Source organism: Aquarana catesbeiana, linkage group LG05, assembly GCF_042186555.1.
Source record: "Aquarana catesbeiana isolate 2022-GZ linkage group LG05, ASM4218655v1, whole genome shotgun sequence".
In the NCBI taxonomy this organism is placed as follows: domain Eukaryota; kingdom Metazoa; phylum Chordata; class Amphibia; order Anura; family Ranidae; genus Aquarana; species Aquarana catesbeiana.
The window spans coordinates 29,173,823-29,194,235 of NC_133328.1; the positions used below are offsets into that span (position 1 = coordinate 29,173,823).

At 43.9% G+C, this 20,413-nt stretch overlaps 1 protein-coding gene across 3 annotated transcripts in view; it reads left to right on the plus strand.

The window, feature by feature from the left end:
• Positions 1 to 18,793, plus strand: part of ICA1 (islet cell autoantigen 1) — a 107,067-nt gene extending 88,274 nt beyond the window's left edge. For 2 of the 3 annotated variants that reach the window (XM_073629544.1, XM_073629543.1), the window contains exons 11-15: positions 2,089 to 2,130; positions 2,232 to 2,291; positions 6,033 to 6,305; positions 14,767 to 14,883; positions 17,918 to 18,793. In XM_073629544.1, coding sequence (XP_073485645.1) covers positions 2,089 to 2,130; positions 2,232 to 2,291; positions 6,033 to 6,305; positions 14,767 to 14,883; positions 17,918 to 18,039 — 614 coding nt within the window. In that variant the 3' untranslated portion in view covers positions 18,040 to 18,793. The remainder of the gene's footprint in view (positions 1 to 2,088; positions 2,131 to 2,231; positions 2,292 to 6,032; positions 6,306 to 14,766; positions 14,884 to 17,917) is intronic. The other variant, XM_073629545.1, reaches the window with a different exon arrangement.
• The last annotated feature ends 1,620 nt before the right edge of the window (positions 18,794 to 20,413 follow it).

The window sequence follows — 20,413 nt, forward strand, 5'->3', positions numbered from 1 at the left end:
ATTGTAGTACGTACTTATTGGAGGAAAAGCTGGCACAAAAATATAGGTCCAAAAATACTTTGACACCCCCACAAGAATAAGTGAATCACTCTGGAAAATGCAATGAGTTTGACCTTGCTCAGTGAATTGTGAAGTCCAGATTTGCCAGAACATTGTGCAAATTTCCTGTCTACTGAGAACTGGTTGACTCATGTACCAAGTTAATTGGGGTTCATGAGATGCTTTTTTTTGTTTTTGTTTTTTTTTTGGATCAGACAAATTTTGCATTCCTTTATTTAAGTGGTTACAAAAATGATTCCAAAGAAATTTGCTGAATGACCCTGATTTACCAGTTTCTCTACTCCTATCCTGTTATTTATTATTTGCTACACCTCTACATTTTTAGAGCTGATCTCCAGGATAAGTAAATATTGAAATATTGTGAGGCATGTGTGTTCTTCTTGAATCTTGGTGTGTTTTGTGTATTTCTTCCAGATCTGTAGAGTAATCCAGGGATGCATTTTGAAACTGTGCAGGGGCTTCCTGTATTTAGGACCGCTCAGTGCTGCTCCCTCCCCTTGTGCAGGGTGACTGGTCTTGTCTCCGCCCCCTCCTGTAGTTTTCTGCAGGCCGCCTGTAGTGGGTGGAGCCTGTTAGCCTATGCACAAAGTAGAGCTGTGGGAGGGGCCCATGTCATCAGGGCTTGATTGAAAACATTGTGAGTGGGCTAGAAGTGAACTGGACCTTTTTAATGTTATTTCTTCCAGAGTGATTGAAAGTACAGGACTTATTAGCAGCTGGTTGGCCTGCCAAACCAGATGGGTGTCTTAATGGGTGGCTATCAGTTTGGAGAAGTGGGCATTCCTTGGCAGCTTGCATTTGCATACAGAGTCCCCTGTGTACTGTAACACCCACATGCAATGCGGAACCTTCATGATTGAAGAAACTAGAATCAAATTAACCTCTTGGCGCCGAGTGCGCGCAAATATGCGGCCTCTCGGTGGGTGGGCACTGGTGCCAAGCGGCTGCATATTTGCATGTATTAGTGCAAATAGAGCTATGCTGGGAGCACACCCTGCACACTCCCAGCACAATTACCGGTGGCTAACTGAAAGATCCTGATCGCCGCTTGTGATCAGGAGCTTTATGATCATGTGACCACCGTGACAGCCTATCACAGTGGTCACATGACCATAAGCCCTGCCCCACCTTCCGGCATTCTAAACCCCTTAAAGGGCCGGCCGATGACGGCTCCAAGGGGTTAATGAAAGGGGGTGGGCCAGGGACAGTCAAGCTGAGGAGAAAAGGGCTAGATTATGCTGGAAATCTTCAGCCAGGACATAAGACGGGCTCTGTCTGACTTGCTGCAGCTTCTAATGCACATTGTGAAAAGCGAAATCAAAGTAAGCAATTTCAGTCCAGGAGAGGATCCTATACAAATTTGCAAGACTGAAGGGAAGGCTGGAGATCAGATTGAAAGCTTAAACAAATCTTAGAATAAAAAGTAAAGGTAATTCTAAAAAAAATAACAAAAATGTTATGCTTACCTGCTCTGTGCAGTGGTTTTGCACAGAGCAACCCTGAACCTCCTCTTCTTGGGTCCCCCACCGGTGCTCCTGGCTTCTTCCCCCTCTGAGTGCCCTTTATAGCAAGCTGCTTGCTATGGGGGCACTCATGCGTGCTCATTCCTGAGCCGCTCTCTGTATGTCCATAGACACACAGAGAGCGGCCCAGCCCCCTGCTCCTTCCTTACTGGCTTTTATTGACCGCAGCGGGAGTCCAAGGCTTCTGCTGCTATCTCTGAGCCAATGAGGAGGGAGAGAGCCTGGAGAGCTGCTGCTCTCATGCAAGACACCAAAAGGAGATCGGGCTGAGGTAAGTATTGGAGGGGGGGGAGGGGCTGCGCACAGAAAGTTGTTTTTTTTGTTTTGTTTTTTTTACCTTGATGCATTCTAAACCTTTAGCCTTTGGAACTACTTTAATTTACTCCGCTTCGGTCTCTGTTCCATCAATATGTTTTTCTTTGGTTTCATATCATTATTCATTACCATTTTCATTTTTTTTTTTTTTTACTTTTGCATGTTTTTTTCTCTCTTTTATATATCACAGAGAAGACTGATTTCACCAAAGGGAGCATGCCTACATTTGATGGTAATACAGAGGCGTTGGGTATAATGGGTATTTTTATATTCTAGGGTTCTCTTATGTACTATTTGTAGATGTGTTGTTAATTTTGGTATTCCATTCTTTAGGCACCCTGGATGACTTGTTAGACCTGAAAGCGGACGAAAGGTTCCTATTTGAAGACAGCGGTGAGTTTTATACCCAAGGAGGATCATGTGTTGGATCTGTGTACAGACTGGACACAGCAAGTATGTGTTTGGGTTATAGTTAGTAAACTGATGGCTGGACTAGAGAGCAGGCAAGCGGAGGAGCTTACACTTACACGCCCCATGAACCAGGGACATAAGTTCTGCTAATATCAACATGAAATTGTGTGGTTTAGCTTGAGCTCCACCACTTTCTGCTTCCCACAGGCTCCAGAAGGGGTGGCACCATCTGTTTCAAGCATCATCCAGGCTCACCAGGGGTGGGACAAGGGGTGGGCAGCAGGGGTGACTGACCTGGGAACTGTGGTTTCATGTGAGCTGGGGGGGGGGGGGGGGCGTTGCAAGGAGATTGGGTGGTTTGTGTTAGGAGGGGGAATTTGTGTGGCAGCAGGGGGTAAGAATTGTTTTAGGTGGGAAAATGTGGGTGTTTGTGCTAGGAGTGGTGATTTGTGTTGGGAGGGGGAGGAGTATTTGTGCTAAGAGGAGGGATTTGGGGGGGCTTGTGCTAAAAGAGGTCATATGGTAGAGGGGGTAGGGGATTTGTGCTAGGAGGGGACAATTTGTTTGGGTTGGGGGCGGGGATTTGTGCTAGTAGGGATGATTGGGGGGTATTTGTGCTAGGAGGGAAAACATTTTCTTTTTTGGGGGGGGGGGGATTTGTGCTAGGAGCAGGGACTGGGGATCAGGCTTTGGACTGTGGGGGGGGAGAGGATTTGTGCTCGAAGGGGAAATTTCAGGAGGAAAGGCCTTGTACTAGGAGGGGTGATTTTTTTTTTTTGAGAGAGAGAGGATTTGAACTGGGAGGGGAGAGGGGGGGCAAAGATTTCTGCTGGGAGGGGGATTTATACTTTGGGGGGGTAAGCAGATTACTGCTCAATTTATTTTATTTTTGGGGGGGGAGGGGTTTGCTGACACATAATGCATCTTTGGGAATGGGGGGGGGGGGGGGGCACAGTTTGGCATGTACGTCCTGGGCTCTACTCTGTCTCAGCACTGAGGCTCACCACGTTTCTTGGACTAAAATGCTGGTTTAGAGAACTTTTGTTATGTAAATCCTGCCTGTGTTCACAAATGGCTGACACAGATGGAACCTCTCGGATTGAGAAAATGCATGGTGCTGTCTGCAGCAGACTGGTGACGTTATCTTAGCCTAGGCAAAGTCACGTGCCTGGAGATCAAATACTGTGTTTGATTAAAAAAAATATATATACTACTGTTGGGACGCTGTGTAAAATCCATATAAAAACAGAATGCAATGATTTGCAAATCTCATATTTTTTTCACAATAGAAAATAGAAAACATATCAAATGTTTAAACTGAGAAAATATACAATTTTAAGTCAAAAAATCAGGTCATTTTAAAATTGATGGCAGCAACACTTCTTAAAAAGAATTTGGGACAGGGCCATGTTTAGCACAGTGTAGCATCCCCTCTTCATTTACCAACTCTCTGTAAATGTCTGGGAACTGTGGAGAGCGGTTACTTGACTGTCCTGACCTCAATCCGATAGAACACCTTTGGGATGAATTAGAGCAGAGACTGCAAGCCAGGCCTTCTCGTCCAACATCAGTGCCTGACCCCACAAATGTGCTTCTGGAAGAATGGTCAAACATTCCCATAGACACACTCCTAAACCTTGTGGACAGCCTTCCCAGAAGAGTTGAAGCTGTTCTAGCTGCAAAGTGTGGGCCAACTCAATATTGAACCCTATGGACTAAGACTGGGATGTCATTAAAGTTCATGTGTGTGTAAAGGCAGCCGTCCCAATACTTTTGGTAATATAGTGTCTATGTTTCATCATTGATGGTGCCTTTCCAGATGTACAAATTCCATACACACTAATAAACCCCAATACCATGAGAGATGCATTCTTTTGAACTGAGTGCTGATAACAAGCCTGAAGGTCCTTCTCCTCTTTCATCTGGAGGATACGGCGCCCATAGTTGCTAAAACTTTGATTCCTCTGATCGCAGAACAGTTTTCTACTTTGCAGCAGACCATTTTAAATGAGCTTTGGCTCAGAGAAGATGGTGGTGTTTCTGGATATGGATATGGCTTCTTTCTTTGCATGATAGCTTTACCTTGCATTTTTTTGGAATTGGGGTTGTAATCAGTGGCAGCTGATGGGTTCTCCTTTTTGGGGGGCGGCAAAAATGCACCATCCCCCCCCCTGCCGGCGGGCGGCGTGGCACTGACCACAGCGGCACGGCACTGACCACAGCGACACCCGCCAGACCACCAGCTGGACAACCCGCGGGTGGTTCGGCAGCACTTGCTGTGTGGCGGGGCTCTCCTGCAGTGACGGGCCTGTCCTCCTCCTCTCCTCCAGTCCGGGCAGTGGCGGTTCCGGTGTCCACTCTTCAGGCTTCCTCCCCTGTGTGTCTCCTCTTCCGCCAAAGTGCTAGGCGTCCAATAGGGTCGCCTGTCCCTTTGGCCAGTCGGGAAACAGGTCTCACAGACCTGCCTCCTGATTGGCGGGGAGGAACTGTAGTGTGACCATAGCGAAAATTCATTCGCTATCGTCACACAACAGGGTGAGATCGGGACAAAGTGCTCTGCGCCCCGAGCCCACCCTATTTTGAACTCTATTAGAGCCTCTGGCCCTAATCACGTACTTCAAGATACACACCCTCGCCTACCCCCGACATAGTAATTCATGTGTCCCGCGTCCTGAAAGGAGTCGGGCACATGGATAGGGGAGGGCGGCGGAGGTGTTGGGGGGGGGGGGGGCAGCGTTCATGCGCCCACAATGCACGGGCCGCCACTGGTTGTAATCCTGAGTATAGGTACATACAGGCACTCCAGGTCCTAGTAGTTTCTTCTGGTGCTGGGATGAGTGTTATAGGTCCCCTTTAGGTGTTAGACTAAGTGTTGCAGGACGCATTAAGGGTTCTGCTGAGGGGATCACCACCTTAAACAAAACAACTCAAGTATTTTTAATGCTTACTTCCAGTGTTTTTTAATCTATAAAATCATTCGGTAGCTGCTGGGGGAGGATCAAAGGTGAATACTACATAGTGCCACTTGAGTGACACCTGAGTCTGTCGGGGCTGCTGACATTACATCGAAGATGGCGATGTCCAGCAGCAGAGCAGATTAGGGCTTTTGAATGTCTGCAGGGAGGTTTTACAGGTAAATATCATGAATACAATACGTTAAATGTACATATACGTCACTCCCCCACATGCGCACGGGAATCACTGTTTATGGCACAACACTAAAGGAACGTCACGAGTATGTCGTTCCTTCAGAGCGCATGCGCTGGTGACGTCACCGGCTGCATCTAAAGTAAATATCCCCTAAACGGTGCACAGTACCTATAGGTGAGCATTATTATAAGCTTACCTATAGGTAAAAATCATACATGGAAGTTCACTCCCACTTTAAGCTGTTTCAGACAAATGATTTCCAAGGCCAAGAACATTTTTAATACCCCCAGGTTCCTGATTTGTTGACTTACTATCTTCAAATAACTTGAGTATCGCAGAACCTAATTGCAAAAATAACCTGAGTTATGCACTTCCTACATACACTATATTTTCCTTTTTAGGTTTTCTTTGCGCTGCATTTTTTCTTTCTCTAATAAACGTTGCAGATTTTCACATTTGCCTTTTTAACTGTTGAAACTTTCACATTTCCTTCTTTATAAAATGGTTTCTTCCCCCTCCAATCTATGCATTGTATCTGACATAAGTCTAAATTGTTCCTTCGTCCTCCTATAGCCATGTCCAATGTCCCTCTTTCGGACCCGGCAGAGGCGGACTCCCTGGAGAAGGACGAGATGCAGTTGCTGAATGAGCTCCTGAGCGCCTCATCTCTGGATGGTGGAGACCTCTCCAAAGAGTGGACAGCAGTATTTGGGGAGCCGCTGTATCCCAGTCAGCCGTTGAGTCCGACCAGCCAGGAATTGGAGCCTGGAGCTGAACCACCATCCGGATTCCTACCTTCTCAACTATTAGACCAAAACTTGAGTAGTCTCCAGTCTTCATTATACGGTTGGTTTTACATAGGAGGGTGGATCTATCCTATCTTTTATGTTGGTGCTTAAAGGAAGATTTTAAACAAAATGCAGAGAGGAGGAGAATATGAGAGGTGCTCTACTGATGAAAAGTTGTGTTTTGTTTTTTTTTAAGTGTCATGTTCTGTTGTAAAGCAATTTTACCCTAGCTCAACTGCTATATCCAAAGTGATGAGTTCGGTACTCTGGCTGCAGTGTTCAACTCCCAAAACAATTAATCCATAGCGTATATAGTCGGCCACTTGGCGTATTCTTCACAATAAATCTTGGCTACATAAGTGATCTTTCGTCGTGCATTTATTATTTTACAGTTGATACCAACTACATAGTGTTCTATATCAACCTTTCATCAATTTTCTTTTCCCACTGAGTACAGGTAGGATATATATGCATATATTCAAGATGCTAACACGTTTTGGCTAATTGCTATGAGGAAGGCTGCATTAGCCGAAACAAGTCAGCATGTTGTACACTGTGTCATTTTACATGTAGCCAATAAAGATTTATTGTGAAGAGTACTCCAATTGGCCAGCTCTATATGCTATGGACATTATGTTCTGTTGGCTACTTTGTCTATGTGTTCCTCAATATTGTTTGTCTTTGGCCATGTTGGGCATAAGATGTGACGTTTCAGCTGTCAGGGAAGGGAAGGGGGGGTTGGGCTGCACAAGGAAGGTTGTTTTACCCTAATGCAGAGAATGCATTAACATAAGCCTTCTACCTTTACAACCACTTTAAAGTAGAAGTATAGCCAAAGCTATTTTGGGCATACTTCTCTTATGGATCACAGGAGTGCAGTTTGTTCTGCACTGCCTTCACCCATTTTCAGCCAACGGCGGTCAGCTGACATAGCAAGAGCCAGTCCAGCCCTGGAACGGAAGCTGGCACAGCCTCTCGGCGAGCTGCTGAGAGCCTGACCCAGCCGCTCCTGCCCCCTCCGCAGCCCAGCGCTCCAGTGAGTACTGGAGGGGTAGAGCAGAGAGCCAGAGACTGATAGTCACCAGCTCTCTGCAGCCTGGAGACCGAGAGCTGAGTGATCAGTGGTGTTGGTCTTGGAGCCGGTGGGAGACAGATGCAACACCGGATCGATGCTGCTTCCGCCTAGGTAGGTTTTTTTTTTTTTTTTTAATTCTGTGATCTAGTAGAACACCCAGATCCTTCTCAGCCATTGACTCCCCCAGCTGTTCTCTTTCTAGAATGTACAGTATGATGCGTGCATGTTTTAGACCCCAAGTGTATAATTCTACATTTATCAATAATAAACCTCATTTGCCACATAGTTACCCAATTACATAGTGTGTTGTATCAAATGCTTTAGCAAAGTCCAAATATACTATATCCACAGCCACTCCTTTTTGTAGGGGAAGGCAGTGAGCTATAGTGATAGCTATGAATATAGGACGGAGAATCAAATTATTCCAAAATGAGAAGGTGTGTTTGTTGCAATCATTTTTAGCAATGAGGAAAGGTGGGACCTTTTTTTTTTTTTTTTTTTTATAGCTGTCCCCACTTGGGTGAACGGTTTAATTACTGTGGGAACAGGAAGTGTGGGAAGAGTGATGAAGCAGACCGCAATAAAAATCTGACAAGTGTTTCTAACCCTTCTACACTCTATACATAACGTAAAAATACATGGTCATCTTCCTTACGCTGTTTAGCATATTGTTCCTTTAAGACTATAGGCACACTTTAAGTAGTCAATATTTCAATATTAATTCTTGATATATACGAGGGCTGTACCAATAGTACTGCAAAAGTGGGCATAACTTTTTTTATTAACCTACATAAGTCATTCAAATTTCATGTTAATAGAGTAACTCTTCCTCTATACCAGCCTTTCTTAACCTTTTCAGCACAGAGGAAACCTTGAAATAACTTTCTGGTCTCAGGGAATCCTGCTAAAAATTACTATATCTACAACTCATGATACATTAGTGTGATGGTCAGTGGGATGAATGTTCCTTACACTTGTGGTCATTGGGAATAATTACTCCCCTTACAGATAGCTAAAAAGATCAATGGTGTCAGTGGGGACCCTATCTGGGAGGCAGAGACTGCTCATTGCTCAAGGAACCCCTACTAACCTCTGGAGGAACCTCAGGGTTCTATGGAACCCTTGCTGAGAAGCCTTGCTTTGCTTTTTCATTCCAACATTCACAGACGGCTACAGAATGTTTACAGAGATGACACCTTTGACAAGAGTTGCCTATAACAAGAAATTTCTTGTCAATGGTGTCATCTCCATAAACATTCTTTAGCCTTCAGTAGATGTCAGACAGCTTGCACCCCTCCATTAAGAACCCAATAACGGCACATTGCTTCTGCTTGGAATTATTATTTACCTCCAATAAAGAAGTCACTGTAGAGAAAGAGGTACGTACTCTACCAACGTGAAATTTAAGCAATCTATGTAAGTTAATAAAAAAAAAAGCCATGCCAATTCTGCATTGCCTTTGGTACAGCCCTAGTTTAATATATTTTTCAGATGCTTTATTGGCAAGATCTTCCTTTCAGTGCAATTCCCTGTTTTGCCCGCTGACAGACAATATAGAGCTACAGAGAGGATCTTGATACATCTACTATATTTTTAACCGTGTAACATAAACTAGCAAAATTGTGTCCATCCATTAAAGAGTTGAAGTGAAGAAAAATATAAGGATACAGGAGATCGTTGAGTGCTTACATTAGAATGCAGCATAGCATTGTTGGAACACCATCATGTTCGTACTCTCGTCTGTCCATATCAGAATATCACAGTGTAAGAACACGCAGCTTGTCATTCATGGTATACTACCTTTGTGAACCATCAGTGAGCAGGGGGGGCCCTCAGTCTAGGGATCATAATGTTAAAATGGACAAAAGGAGAGTATCCCCTAAGTGGACTTTTAAGGCACTAACATGATTGATAGAAAAAGCGTATTTTATTGAACGTAGTAAGCAATATTAAAACAGAGTATATTGGACTATTAATGACCACACAGGTTGACTGTAAAGTTCTCGTAATTTACCCGACGCGTTTCAGAGTATCAATGTCTCCTTCTTCAGGGATGTTATAAGAAGGTCATTCATATATCATCAAGGTAGTGATTACAAAAGGTCAAACACCAGATATATAGAAATATATAGCTAAATGTTGTGTAGACTCACATATTTTGTGGAGATAACATAGGGGAAACATTCCAATAAAGCTATTAAAAACAAAGAGTAAAAGTAATGAAATGTGATATAAAGCATTGAGTGGTATAATTCAACTAGCTTGCATTAGTTTTTTTACTATATGAATCTCCTCCTCCTCCTCCTCCTCCTCCTCTTCCCTCTTCCCTCTTCCCTCTTCCCTCTTCCCTCTTCCCTCTTCCCTCTTCCCTCTTCCCTCTTCCCTCTTCCCTCTTCCCTCTTTCCTCTTTCCTCTTTCCTCTTTCCTCTTTCCTCTTTCCTCTTTCCTCTTTCCTCTTTCCTCTTCCCTCTTCCCTCTTCCCTCTTTCCTCTTTCCTCCTCCTCCTCCCTCTTCCTCCTCCTCCTCCTCCTCCTCCTCCCTCTTCCTTCTCCTCTTCTTACTACTACTCCTCCTCCTCTTCTTACTACACTTACTACTACTACTCCTCCTCCTCTTCTTACTACACTTACTACTCCTCCTCTTCTTACTACTACTACTACTCCTCCTCTTCTTACTACTACTACTACTCCTCCTCTTCTTACTACTACTACTACTACTCTTACTACTACTACTCCTCCTCTTCTTACTACTCTTACTACTACTACTACTCCTCTTCTTACTACTCTTACTACTACTCTGAAATTACAAAGTAACACGCAAATTCAGGAGAACACTCTGATTTCAGGTTTGGCCACTAGAGGCCTATGGTAATGTTTCCATGTCCCCTGCTGTGCCTTTCCATATTGCCTGATTAAGTAATTGAAGTCTACTTAAATAATTTTTACATGCCGGTTGGCCCCTGGTGGCTGGACTGTTGCAACGCCCGGCACACACAGCCGTCCAGGTTTGGTAACCTGTGGTGGCCCTCCATGGAGGCTACAGACAATGTCATCTCGTCTGGCTGCCATCTTGCTACTCTGGCGGGCATGCACTGTCCGCCGGTGAAGCTCCTGTGTCGGTGGGCCATGGGCGCACGGCGTCGTCCCGTCTGCCTGCTATTGGAGGGAGAGGAGTATAATAGAGACGCCCTTGCAGACATGGCTGACATCCACCTGAGGATCTGGATGCTAGGACGTGTCTCCATGTGGCTACTTCTTATCTACCAAGGTATGATTCATTATACATCTTAGTGATACTCTGATACTTGCCAATACCATTATGTGTACTACCACTGTTGTCCTTGGAGATATTGCTCTATCTGCCTCAGTGTTAATATTTAACAGCACTATACACACACATAAGCCTAAATTTTTTTGTCATGGCTGATAGCACTTACTCTGACGGAGGATAAAATAGATGGCCTTTATATACCCTAATATTACATCAAGCCTAACCATAGGGCCCACTAATCAATCAAAGAGTTACTCACGTAGATGGTGCGATTAGTATTGCACGTGTGGATTAACTATGTTTATGTGTCTAGATACTGATTAAATTCTATGAGTCACATTCAACATGGAATGTATATTATTTGATTGAACCTGTTTCACTATGTCCTACATGAGACGAAGGCCCCTTTCACGCGGTCGGACCCTTCAGGTCTGCCTGTCAGTTTTGACGGCGGACCTGAACGGGCCCTCCATGCTAGCCTATGGAGCGGCGGATGTCAGCGGAGACATGTCCGCTGACATACGACCCGGTCCGATCCGCCAAAAGCAGACGGATGCCTCTATGTTCGGATCCGTCGCTATCGGATCGGGTGAGATCTGATGAAAACAGACATGCTGCCCGTTTTCGTCCGATCTCTCCATAGGCAGCAGCGGCACTTGACAAGCCCCTCCCCGCTCAGTGAGCAGATTCACGGAGAGATCTCCCGCTGAGCCGGCGGACCGAGGCGGACTCCGTGGAAGCCGATCCGCCTCGTGTGAAAGGGGCCTTAGAGACCGTGAAATAAGGAGAGGTTATTTTTGTGAAAGATTATTATAATTATAAAAAAATTTAATCTATATATATATATATATATATATATATATATATATATATATATATATATATATATATATATATATATATATATATATATATATATATATATATATATAATTCTCTACATAAGTGATCTTTCCTCATGCATTTATTATTTTTCAGTTGATCCCAACTACATAGTGTTCTATATCAACCTTTCATCAATTATCTGTTCCTACTGAGTACAGGTAGAATATATATATGGATATGTGTGTATATATATATATTATTTTATATATATTTTTTTCCGTACACATTCTGCTTGTTCACTTTCTAAAAATTCATATAGTAAGAAACTAATGCAAGCTAGTTGAATTATATCACTCATACTGCTTTATATCACATTTCATTACTTTTACTTACAGGGCTACGCCCTCCCTTGGCTTCAGTGTTGTCAGCTGTCCAATGCTTCTCATGCTAGCCCGGCTGTATTCAATTTTCATTTGATGTAATATCAATACATGCTGTGAAGACCAGCTACTTTAAACAGGCAAATTCTTGGAGACACAGTTCCGCTTTATATTTGTTTTTAATAGCTTTATTGTAATGTTTTGCCTACGATATCTCCACAAAATTTTAAGAGTCTACTTATGAGTCTACACAACATTTAGCTGATTGTAATATATATGTGATAAAATGTTGTTTACTATATATTTCTATATATCTGGTGTTTGACTTTTTGTTATCACTACATTGTAGATATAGGATTGACCTTCTTTTAACACCGCTGAATAAGGAGACATTGATACTCTGAAACGCGTTGGGTGAATTATGAGAACTTTACAGTCAATCTTTGTACCTTGTACCCGGTAACTGTAACCATTCCAATATACTCTGTTTTTATCATGCTTATTATGTTCAATAAAATACGCTTTTTCTATCAATCATGTTAGTGCCTTAAAAGTCCACTTAGGGGATACTCTCCTTTTTGTCTAGTTAGTTTGGATGTGGCAACCTACAGGGACACCTTCACCGATATAGTTATTGCTTAACCACTTCCCGCCCGGCCTATAGCAGATTGACGGCTGGGCAGTGGTTCAGTTATCCTGACTGGGCGTCATATGATGTCCAGCAGGATAACATGCCGCCGCACGCCCATGGGGGCGCGCATCGCTGCGATCGGTGGAGCTGTGCATCAGTCTGACACACTGCTTCACCGATCTTGGTAAAGAGCCTCTGGTGGAGGCTCTTTACCACATGATCAGCCATGTCCAATCACGGCTGATCACGATGTCAATAGGAAAAGCCATTGATCGGCTTTTCCTCACTCACGTCTGACAGACGCGAGTAGAGGAGAGCCGATCGGTGGCTCTCCTGACAGGGGGGGTTTGCGCTGATTGTTTATCAGCGCAGCCCCCCCTTGGAAGCCCGCACTAGACCACCAGGGAAGCAGACAGGACCACCAGGGAAGGGGGCAACATGTGGATGGCCAGGTATGTACCCCATGGCCATCCACATGTGCCCAATGTGCCAATCAGTGCCCACAAATGGGCACTGATTGGCACCATTATATTTCAGTGATGCCCAGCAATGCCACTCATTAGTATCATCAGTGCCACCCATAAGTACCCATCAATGCCACCTACGAGTGCCCATCAGTGCCGCCTATGAGTGCCCATCAGTGCCGCATACCAGTGCCACCTATCAGTGCCCATCATCAGTGCCCGTCAGTGCCACCTCATCAGTTCCCATCAGTGCCGCCGTATCAGTGCCTGTCAGTGCAGCCATATCAGTGCCCGTCATTGAAGAAGAAAACGTACTCATTTACAAAAAATTTTAACAGAAACAAAGAAAAACTTGTTTTTTTTTCTAAATTTTCGGTCTTTTTTTATTTGTTGCTCAAAAAAAAAAAACCACAGAGGTGATCAAATACCACCAAAAGAAAGCTCTATTTGTGGGAACAAAATGATAAAAAATTTGTTTGGGTACAGTGTTGCATGACCGCGCAATTGTCATTCAAATTGTGACAGCGCTGAAAATTGGTCTGGGCGGGAAGGTGTCTAAGTGCCTGGTATTGAAGTGGTTAATGTTAAAATGGAGGACGCTGACATGGGTGATGATTATTCTCTTGGGTTTGACTTGCTTGTTTGTGCTTGGTAAGAGTATTTTCTGGGAGAGGTGTTGTGTGGTGTTCCTGGTGGGCTGGCAGCTAGCTATACTGTGGGTGTGGTCAGTATTCAGGGGAGTGTCCAGGTAGTCATCCTGAAGAGAAGTGTGGATAGTGCAAGAGATGTTTTTTTGGTTATCAGGAGGGATGTTATTCGGTTTTCACCACCAGAAATTTTAGCACACAAAAGCAAAACAAAAGTTGCTTTTATTGTAAGCGTTATACACTGGTCACGTCCAAAAAAATAAAATTCATCAAAGCCAAAAAATTCATTCTTTACAGACGGCTTAACTATACACCTCAAGTAAGGTGAACTGTTAGGAAATATCTACCGTATATACTCGAGTATAAGCCGACTTTTTCAGCACATTTTTTATGCTAAAAAAGCCCCCCTCGGCTTATACTCGAGTGAGGGTGCAGCCTCAATGTGCCCAGCTGTACCTTTTGATAACTTAAACAGCGAGTGTCTCGCGCTGCGTCATGCAGTTTGTTTGGCGGCCGTCCACTGTAACAAAGCCCTGCCTCCTCCTCATCTGTGATAGACGGAACACTAATGCAAAGCTGGGAAACTGAATCAGCGTTCCATCCATCACGGACAAGGAGGAGGCGGGGCTTTGTTACAGTGGACGGCCACCGAACAGACTGCATGACACAGCGGGAGACACCCGCTGTTTAAGTTATCAAAGGTACAGCTGCAGATAGGCACAGTGAGGCTGCAGATGGGCACTGATGATACAGGTGGGCACAGTGAGGCTGCAGATGGGCACAGTGAGGCTGCAGATGGGCATTGTTTACCCAGTAGCTGCTGCATTTCCCACCCTAGGCTTATACTCGAGTCAATAAGTTTTCCCAGTTTTTTGTGGTAAAATTGGTTGCCTCGGCTTATATTCGTGTCGGCCTATACTCGAGTATATATGGTACTTTAAGAAATGGAGGGGTTGGCAAGAGCAAAGGGTGGAAAGGTGAGGGGGAGGAGAAGAGAGGAGGGAACGGGAAAGAGGTTACTTTGGAATAAATGTGCACATCCCTTCCGCCCACAAACATTCCCCTAATAACCAGTATTTTGTAGTTTTGGGTGGTGGTAGCAGAGGTAAGATGTCAAGGCACATTATGCTGCCATCCTATTAAAGCCTTTTCTTTGTACTTTCTGTGGGCTGGGCAAGTTTACTTTTAAGGGGCACCACAGTCACTTTCTATATTTCTTTATTTCAGACTGGACTGCCTTCGGTGGGGCCTCATCTTCAGCACCATTATCATTATCCTCAGCCTCTACATCAGCCTCTACATCCACAAACCTCAATCAAAATAGCAACGCAATCCCACAGAAAGGTGAGAACTAAGAAGCATCTGGTCTGTATTGTTCTATAGGCTGCCACTCCAGCAGTCTGCCATACGGCTGTCTTTCAATGGAGGATTTTCAGAAGCAATAAGCATATTAGGCCTCCTTGGCGGTGGGGACACTCCACTGTGTCAGGACCAATGGGCCATTCCTGAAGTGAGCAGGGAATTCTTACATCTCAGGAGACCACAATGGTACTTTAGAGGGCACCTTCAGCCCCGTAACCCATGTTCGTTCTGCAGCACTCGCTATTTAAAGTGGAGTTCCACCCAAAAATGGAGCTTCCGCTTTAAGTGCAGGTGACCCCTCGACATGCCACATTTGGCATGTAATTTTTTTGGGAGGGGGAGCAGATACCCTCTTTTTAGAGGCACCATGGCGCCGGAAGGAAGTTCACCTCTTCCTCCCTCCCTCTCGGCCTGGTCAGTCACAGTGCGCAGCGTGGTTCGCCCGGTTGTGAAGCCACAACCGGGCGCCCACAGTGACAATGCTGGTGCGCAGAGAGGAGGGGGAGAGGAGCGGGGGTTCTTTAGCCCCCATCGCTGGACAGTGGGACAGGTGAGTGTCCGATTAATAAAAGTCAGCAGCTACACTTTTTGTACCTTTTTTATATGGTTGGAACTCCGCTTTAAGGGAGAGTGTGATACTAGGCTCCGACCCCTATAGACATAAACTGACCTATTGGTCTTCACATAGTTACATAGTTAGTCTGGTTGAAAAAAGACACAAGTTCATCTAGTTCAACCAATAAAAGGGAAAACAAAAAAAACCCCATACAATCCTATGCCCACAGTTGATCCAGAGGAAGGCAAAAAAAAAAAACGCAAAGCATGATCTAATTTGCTCCAGCAAGGGAAAAAAACTTTCTGATCCAGAGAGGCAATCGGACATTCCCTGAATCAACTTTACCTATAAATATGTTGGTATCCAGTTATATTATGTAGATTTAAGAAAAAATCCAGGCCTTTTTTACAGCAATCTACTGAGATGGCCAGCACCACCTCTTGAGGGAGTCTGTTCCACATTTTTGCAGTTCTTACTGTGAAGAAGCCTTTCCATATTTGGAAATTAGCTTTCTTTCCTGTAGAAGTAAAGAGTGCCCGCTTGTCCTCTGTGATGACCTTAAAGTGTTACATAGTTACATAGTAGGTGAGGTTGAAAAAAGACACAAGTCCATCAAGTCCAACCTATGTGTGTGATTATGTGTCAGTATTACATTGTATATCCCTGTATGTTGCGGTCATTCAGGTGATTATCTAATAGTTTCTTGAAGCTATCAATGCTCCCCGCTGAGACCACCGCCTGTAGAAGGGAATTCCACATCCTTGCCGCTCTTACAGTAAAGAACCCTCTACGTATTTTAAGGTTAAACCTCTTTTATTTTAAACCTAAAAACGTTTCTTACCCTAATGCATTGTTTGCATTAAGGTAAAAAACGTTTTCAGTTTCTCCAGGCCCCCCTTCCCCTGTGTGAAGAGAAAGAGAGGGGAGAAGAGATCAGCGCTGTGCATTGCTGCATCTATTCTCCTCTCTTTTCCTGTTTACACAGCACTTGAGCAGCAGCGGGAGCCATTGGCTCTTGCTGCTGTCAATCAGAGGCAGTGAGGAAGAAGTGTAGGGGACGGGATTAAGTCACGCTGTGTAAGTCTATAGAACGTGGCTCCATAGACACACAGGTTGGGAGCGCACAGACTACGCTCCCCCCATAGCCAGCGGCTGGCTATGGTAGTCCCTAAGAAAAAGAGGAGTCAAGATCGCCGCCGGGGACCCCGGAAGAGGAGGATCGGGAGCCACTCGATAACAGAGCAGGTAAGTGTATCAAGTTTGTTATTTTAATAAAAAAACATTTTTTGACTAGTAACACTTTAAAGTGAATAACTCAACACCAAGTTCACTATATGGACCCCTTATATATTTGTACATGTTGATCATATCCCCCCCCCTTAATCTCCTCTTCTCAAGAGAGAATAAATTCAGTTCCTCTAATCTTTCCTCATAGCTGATCATCGTATTGTATTGCTTTGCATCTTTGCGGTAAAAACAAGGAAGCATAAAAATCTCTGTAGTGTAATATTTGCTTTACTAAACAAAATGCTGTACAAGTACAATTTTAGGCAAACAATACATGACATAAGGAGTAGTCTTAATAATGCATACAATATACACATGCACACACTATCTATCCTTCCTAGCTAATGAGTGTGGACAGTATATGTGATTTACACATAACAGCTATTTTTTTTTTTTCCTGGTGATGGAGTTTTCTTTCAGACTGCTCCTTGCTTCTCCAAAGTCCTCCAGAACTACTATTATACGCGATTTATACAGCGCCAACAGTTTACACAGCACTTTACAATGTATAGGGGGGACAACACAATTACAGTACAGTTCAATACAAAAGGTACAGGAGGGCCCTGCTCATAGAGCTTACATTCTAAAGGGAGGGAGTGGTGGTACAAAAGGTAATAGCTGTAGAGAATGATTTGATGGGGGTGGCTCGGGGACAGTTGTTAGGTGGGTGTGGGATAGGCTTCCCTGAATAAATGAGTTTTCAGGGATCTCCTAAAGGTGGACAAGGGTAGGGGCTGATGGACATACTGGGGCAGGGAGTTCCAGAGGTGTACTAGTGCTTCCTTTGCTTAGCACATGGCTGTGTCTAAGTTATCTTTTCCCTCTCCCTAGTTCCTGTATCATCACTTCCTGTCCTTAATGAACCATTCCAACAAGTTAATTAGCATATTAATAGGGGAAGCCTAGCTTTTACCTATATTTATGCTATAAAAATCACTAAAATAGCCATAACAACACACCTAGAAGGCTTCTTATTGCAAACTTTTTCTTCTAGAAATTTGTTCCAGACACAGATTCTTCAGACACCTAAGGGGCGTCTTACCCCCTATCAGTGTACCCATCTCATGGTAGCTTATACTGTAGACACCACCAGGTCTGGTGCCCAGATCATATATGTCACTTTTGGTTTTGCCCATAGATCCACTTTAACTAACACATCCATTTGTTTTGTAGATACACCTAAAAGCACAAAAGACTTGTCCACTTGGTACAACCTCTTTGCAGATCTTGATCCCCTATCGAATCCCGATGCCGTCGGAAAAACGGACAAAGAACACGAACTACTGAATGCATAACAATTTCCTACGTTGCTGCAGACAACTCTTCATCAACAAGCAACCCTGTCCCCAGCGATCTACTCACAGGAGACAGACCCTGCCCTGACACTCGTGCCACTTTTTTTTTTCTTTTTTTCTCCAGAAATAAAGATGAATTATTTCCTCGTACAATGGGAGATGTGTGAAATTCCTCGGCTACACCAAAATCTACACTGGACTCGCTAAAGAACTATTTTAAGGGAAATACTAGGAAGCTATTTTTATATATGCCAATGTAACGGTCAGAGGATGTAGACGTCAAATATCTTTTTTGTTTTTTTTAATTTTTTTTTTTTCTTCTTTATTTTTGTGTAAGCTCTATAGGTCTTTCTGTTAAGAATAATTTATTTGGGTGGGAGCAAAATTCTTTATTGTTGCTAAGATACTCAGCATGAACTGCGATGATTCACCTTTTTGTTTCATAGCCAAATAGCAAGTGCAGAGTACAAAGGCAAATTGTTTCCCCGGGAATAATAAAAAAAAAAAAATTAAAAAAAAAAGATATACCATTGCAAATTTTTTGGAAGAAACCGTTTGACATTTTACCAATATGACAAAGTGCCTCTAATATATTGGGCTTTTTATTTGTGACATCCTATGTACTTACTACTGCGCTAAAGTACTCTGCACTCGCCCACAAGATGAAGTATTAATCCCAGCAGTTCTCACAAAGAGCATGCTTGCAATGTCATTAAAGGAATCAATAAAAAATACTTTGACTCATAAAGTGCAATGCAGTTCTACTGGGATCTTATTCACGTCCCCATATTTTTTACAGGGCTTTATTTTACATGGCCATTACCGTGCAGATTTTGCTGTCGCACACACCTTTTGATCTAGTGTTGCTGCTGCTCTTTTGAGCTGCTAGCGCCGTTCAACCGACTTCCTCTGAGCCCAGGTTGTCATTGACCTGCCCCTTTGGAGCGTGTTATCACTCTGAGCCCAGGCTGTCATGGATCTGCCCCCTTGGGGTGCATTATCACGCTGGCTGGGCTTACAGGTCTCCTGAACTGATTGGTGGTCACTAAGTGAAAAAAATAAATAACTTCTGGGGGACCGAAAGGGGGAAAGGCTTTAAGCATTTTACAGTATTTTAAAGTCCAGTCTAAACCCTTCCATATACCCGGGGAAGTGTCTGGCCTCAGGTGATACACAGAGATAAAACAAATCCTTCTACATAAGTTGTACCTGTTTATCTGCAGCCCTCTCTTCTTTATAACCATTCAAATGACATCATTTATACAGCTCGTCTGAGCTTTCAGAAAGCAGGGGGCAGAGAGCTGAAGTTGATCTCTGAAGAGCTCAGTGAGGTGAGCTGATTGAAGGGACCCCTCCTTTACACAGCAGACAGGAATAGAGCTGAGGCTGTCAACCACAGGCTGTGTACTGGAGCTCCCTCCCATCACCTTTTTTTCTCTTTGTGTTAGGAAAGCTTGTCAGAAGTGACTTATACATATAGCAGAGATAGGGGGCAGCAGACAGAAATGACACTTGCTCTGGACAAGTACACACTATAGTATAGAGGGATAAGCTTTATTCATATTTAATGTCTGAGGATTTCAACCACTTTAAGTATATACGAGTATACAGTTGTGCTCAAAAGTTTGCCTACCCTGGCAGAAATTGTGAAATTTTGGCATTAACCTCTTGCCTACTGGGCACTCAAACCCGTCTCGTGACCAGACCAATTTCCAGCTTTCGGTGCTCTTTCACTTTGAATGACAATTATTCAGTCATGTAATACTGTACCCAAATGAATTGTTTGTCCTTTTTTTCATACAAATAGAACTTTCATTTGGTGGTATTTGATCACCTCTGGTTTTTTTTTAATTTTTTGCGCTATAAATGGAAAAAAGACCAAAAATTTTGAAAAAAAAAACGCATTTTTCTTTGTTACTGTGATAAAATTTTGCAAATTATTAATTTTTCTTCATAAATTTTGGACACAATTAATACTGCTACATATCATCGGTCAAAATAACCCAAATTAGTGGATATTATTTGGTCTTTGTGAAAGTTAGAGAGTCTAAGGCCCCTTTCACACGAGGCGGACTCAGTTTCCACGGAGCCCGCCTCGGTCCGCCGGCTCAGCGGGAGATCTGTCCGTTGATCTCGGCTGAGCCGGCGGATGACAGGTCCCTCTCTGCTTACTGAGCGGGGAGGGGCTTGTCAGGCGCCGCTGCCGCCTATGGAGGGATCGGAAGAAAACGGACAACATGTCCGTTTTCATCAGGTCTCGCCCGATCCGATCCGCCAGCGACGGACCTGGACGTAGGGCCATCCGTCTGCTTTTAGCGGATCGGACCGGGTCGGATGTCAGCGGACATGTCTCCGCTGACATTCGTCGCTCCAT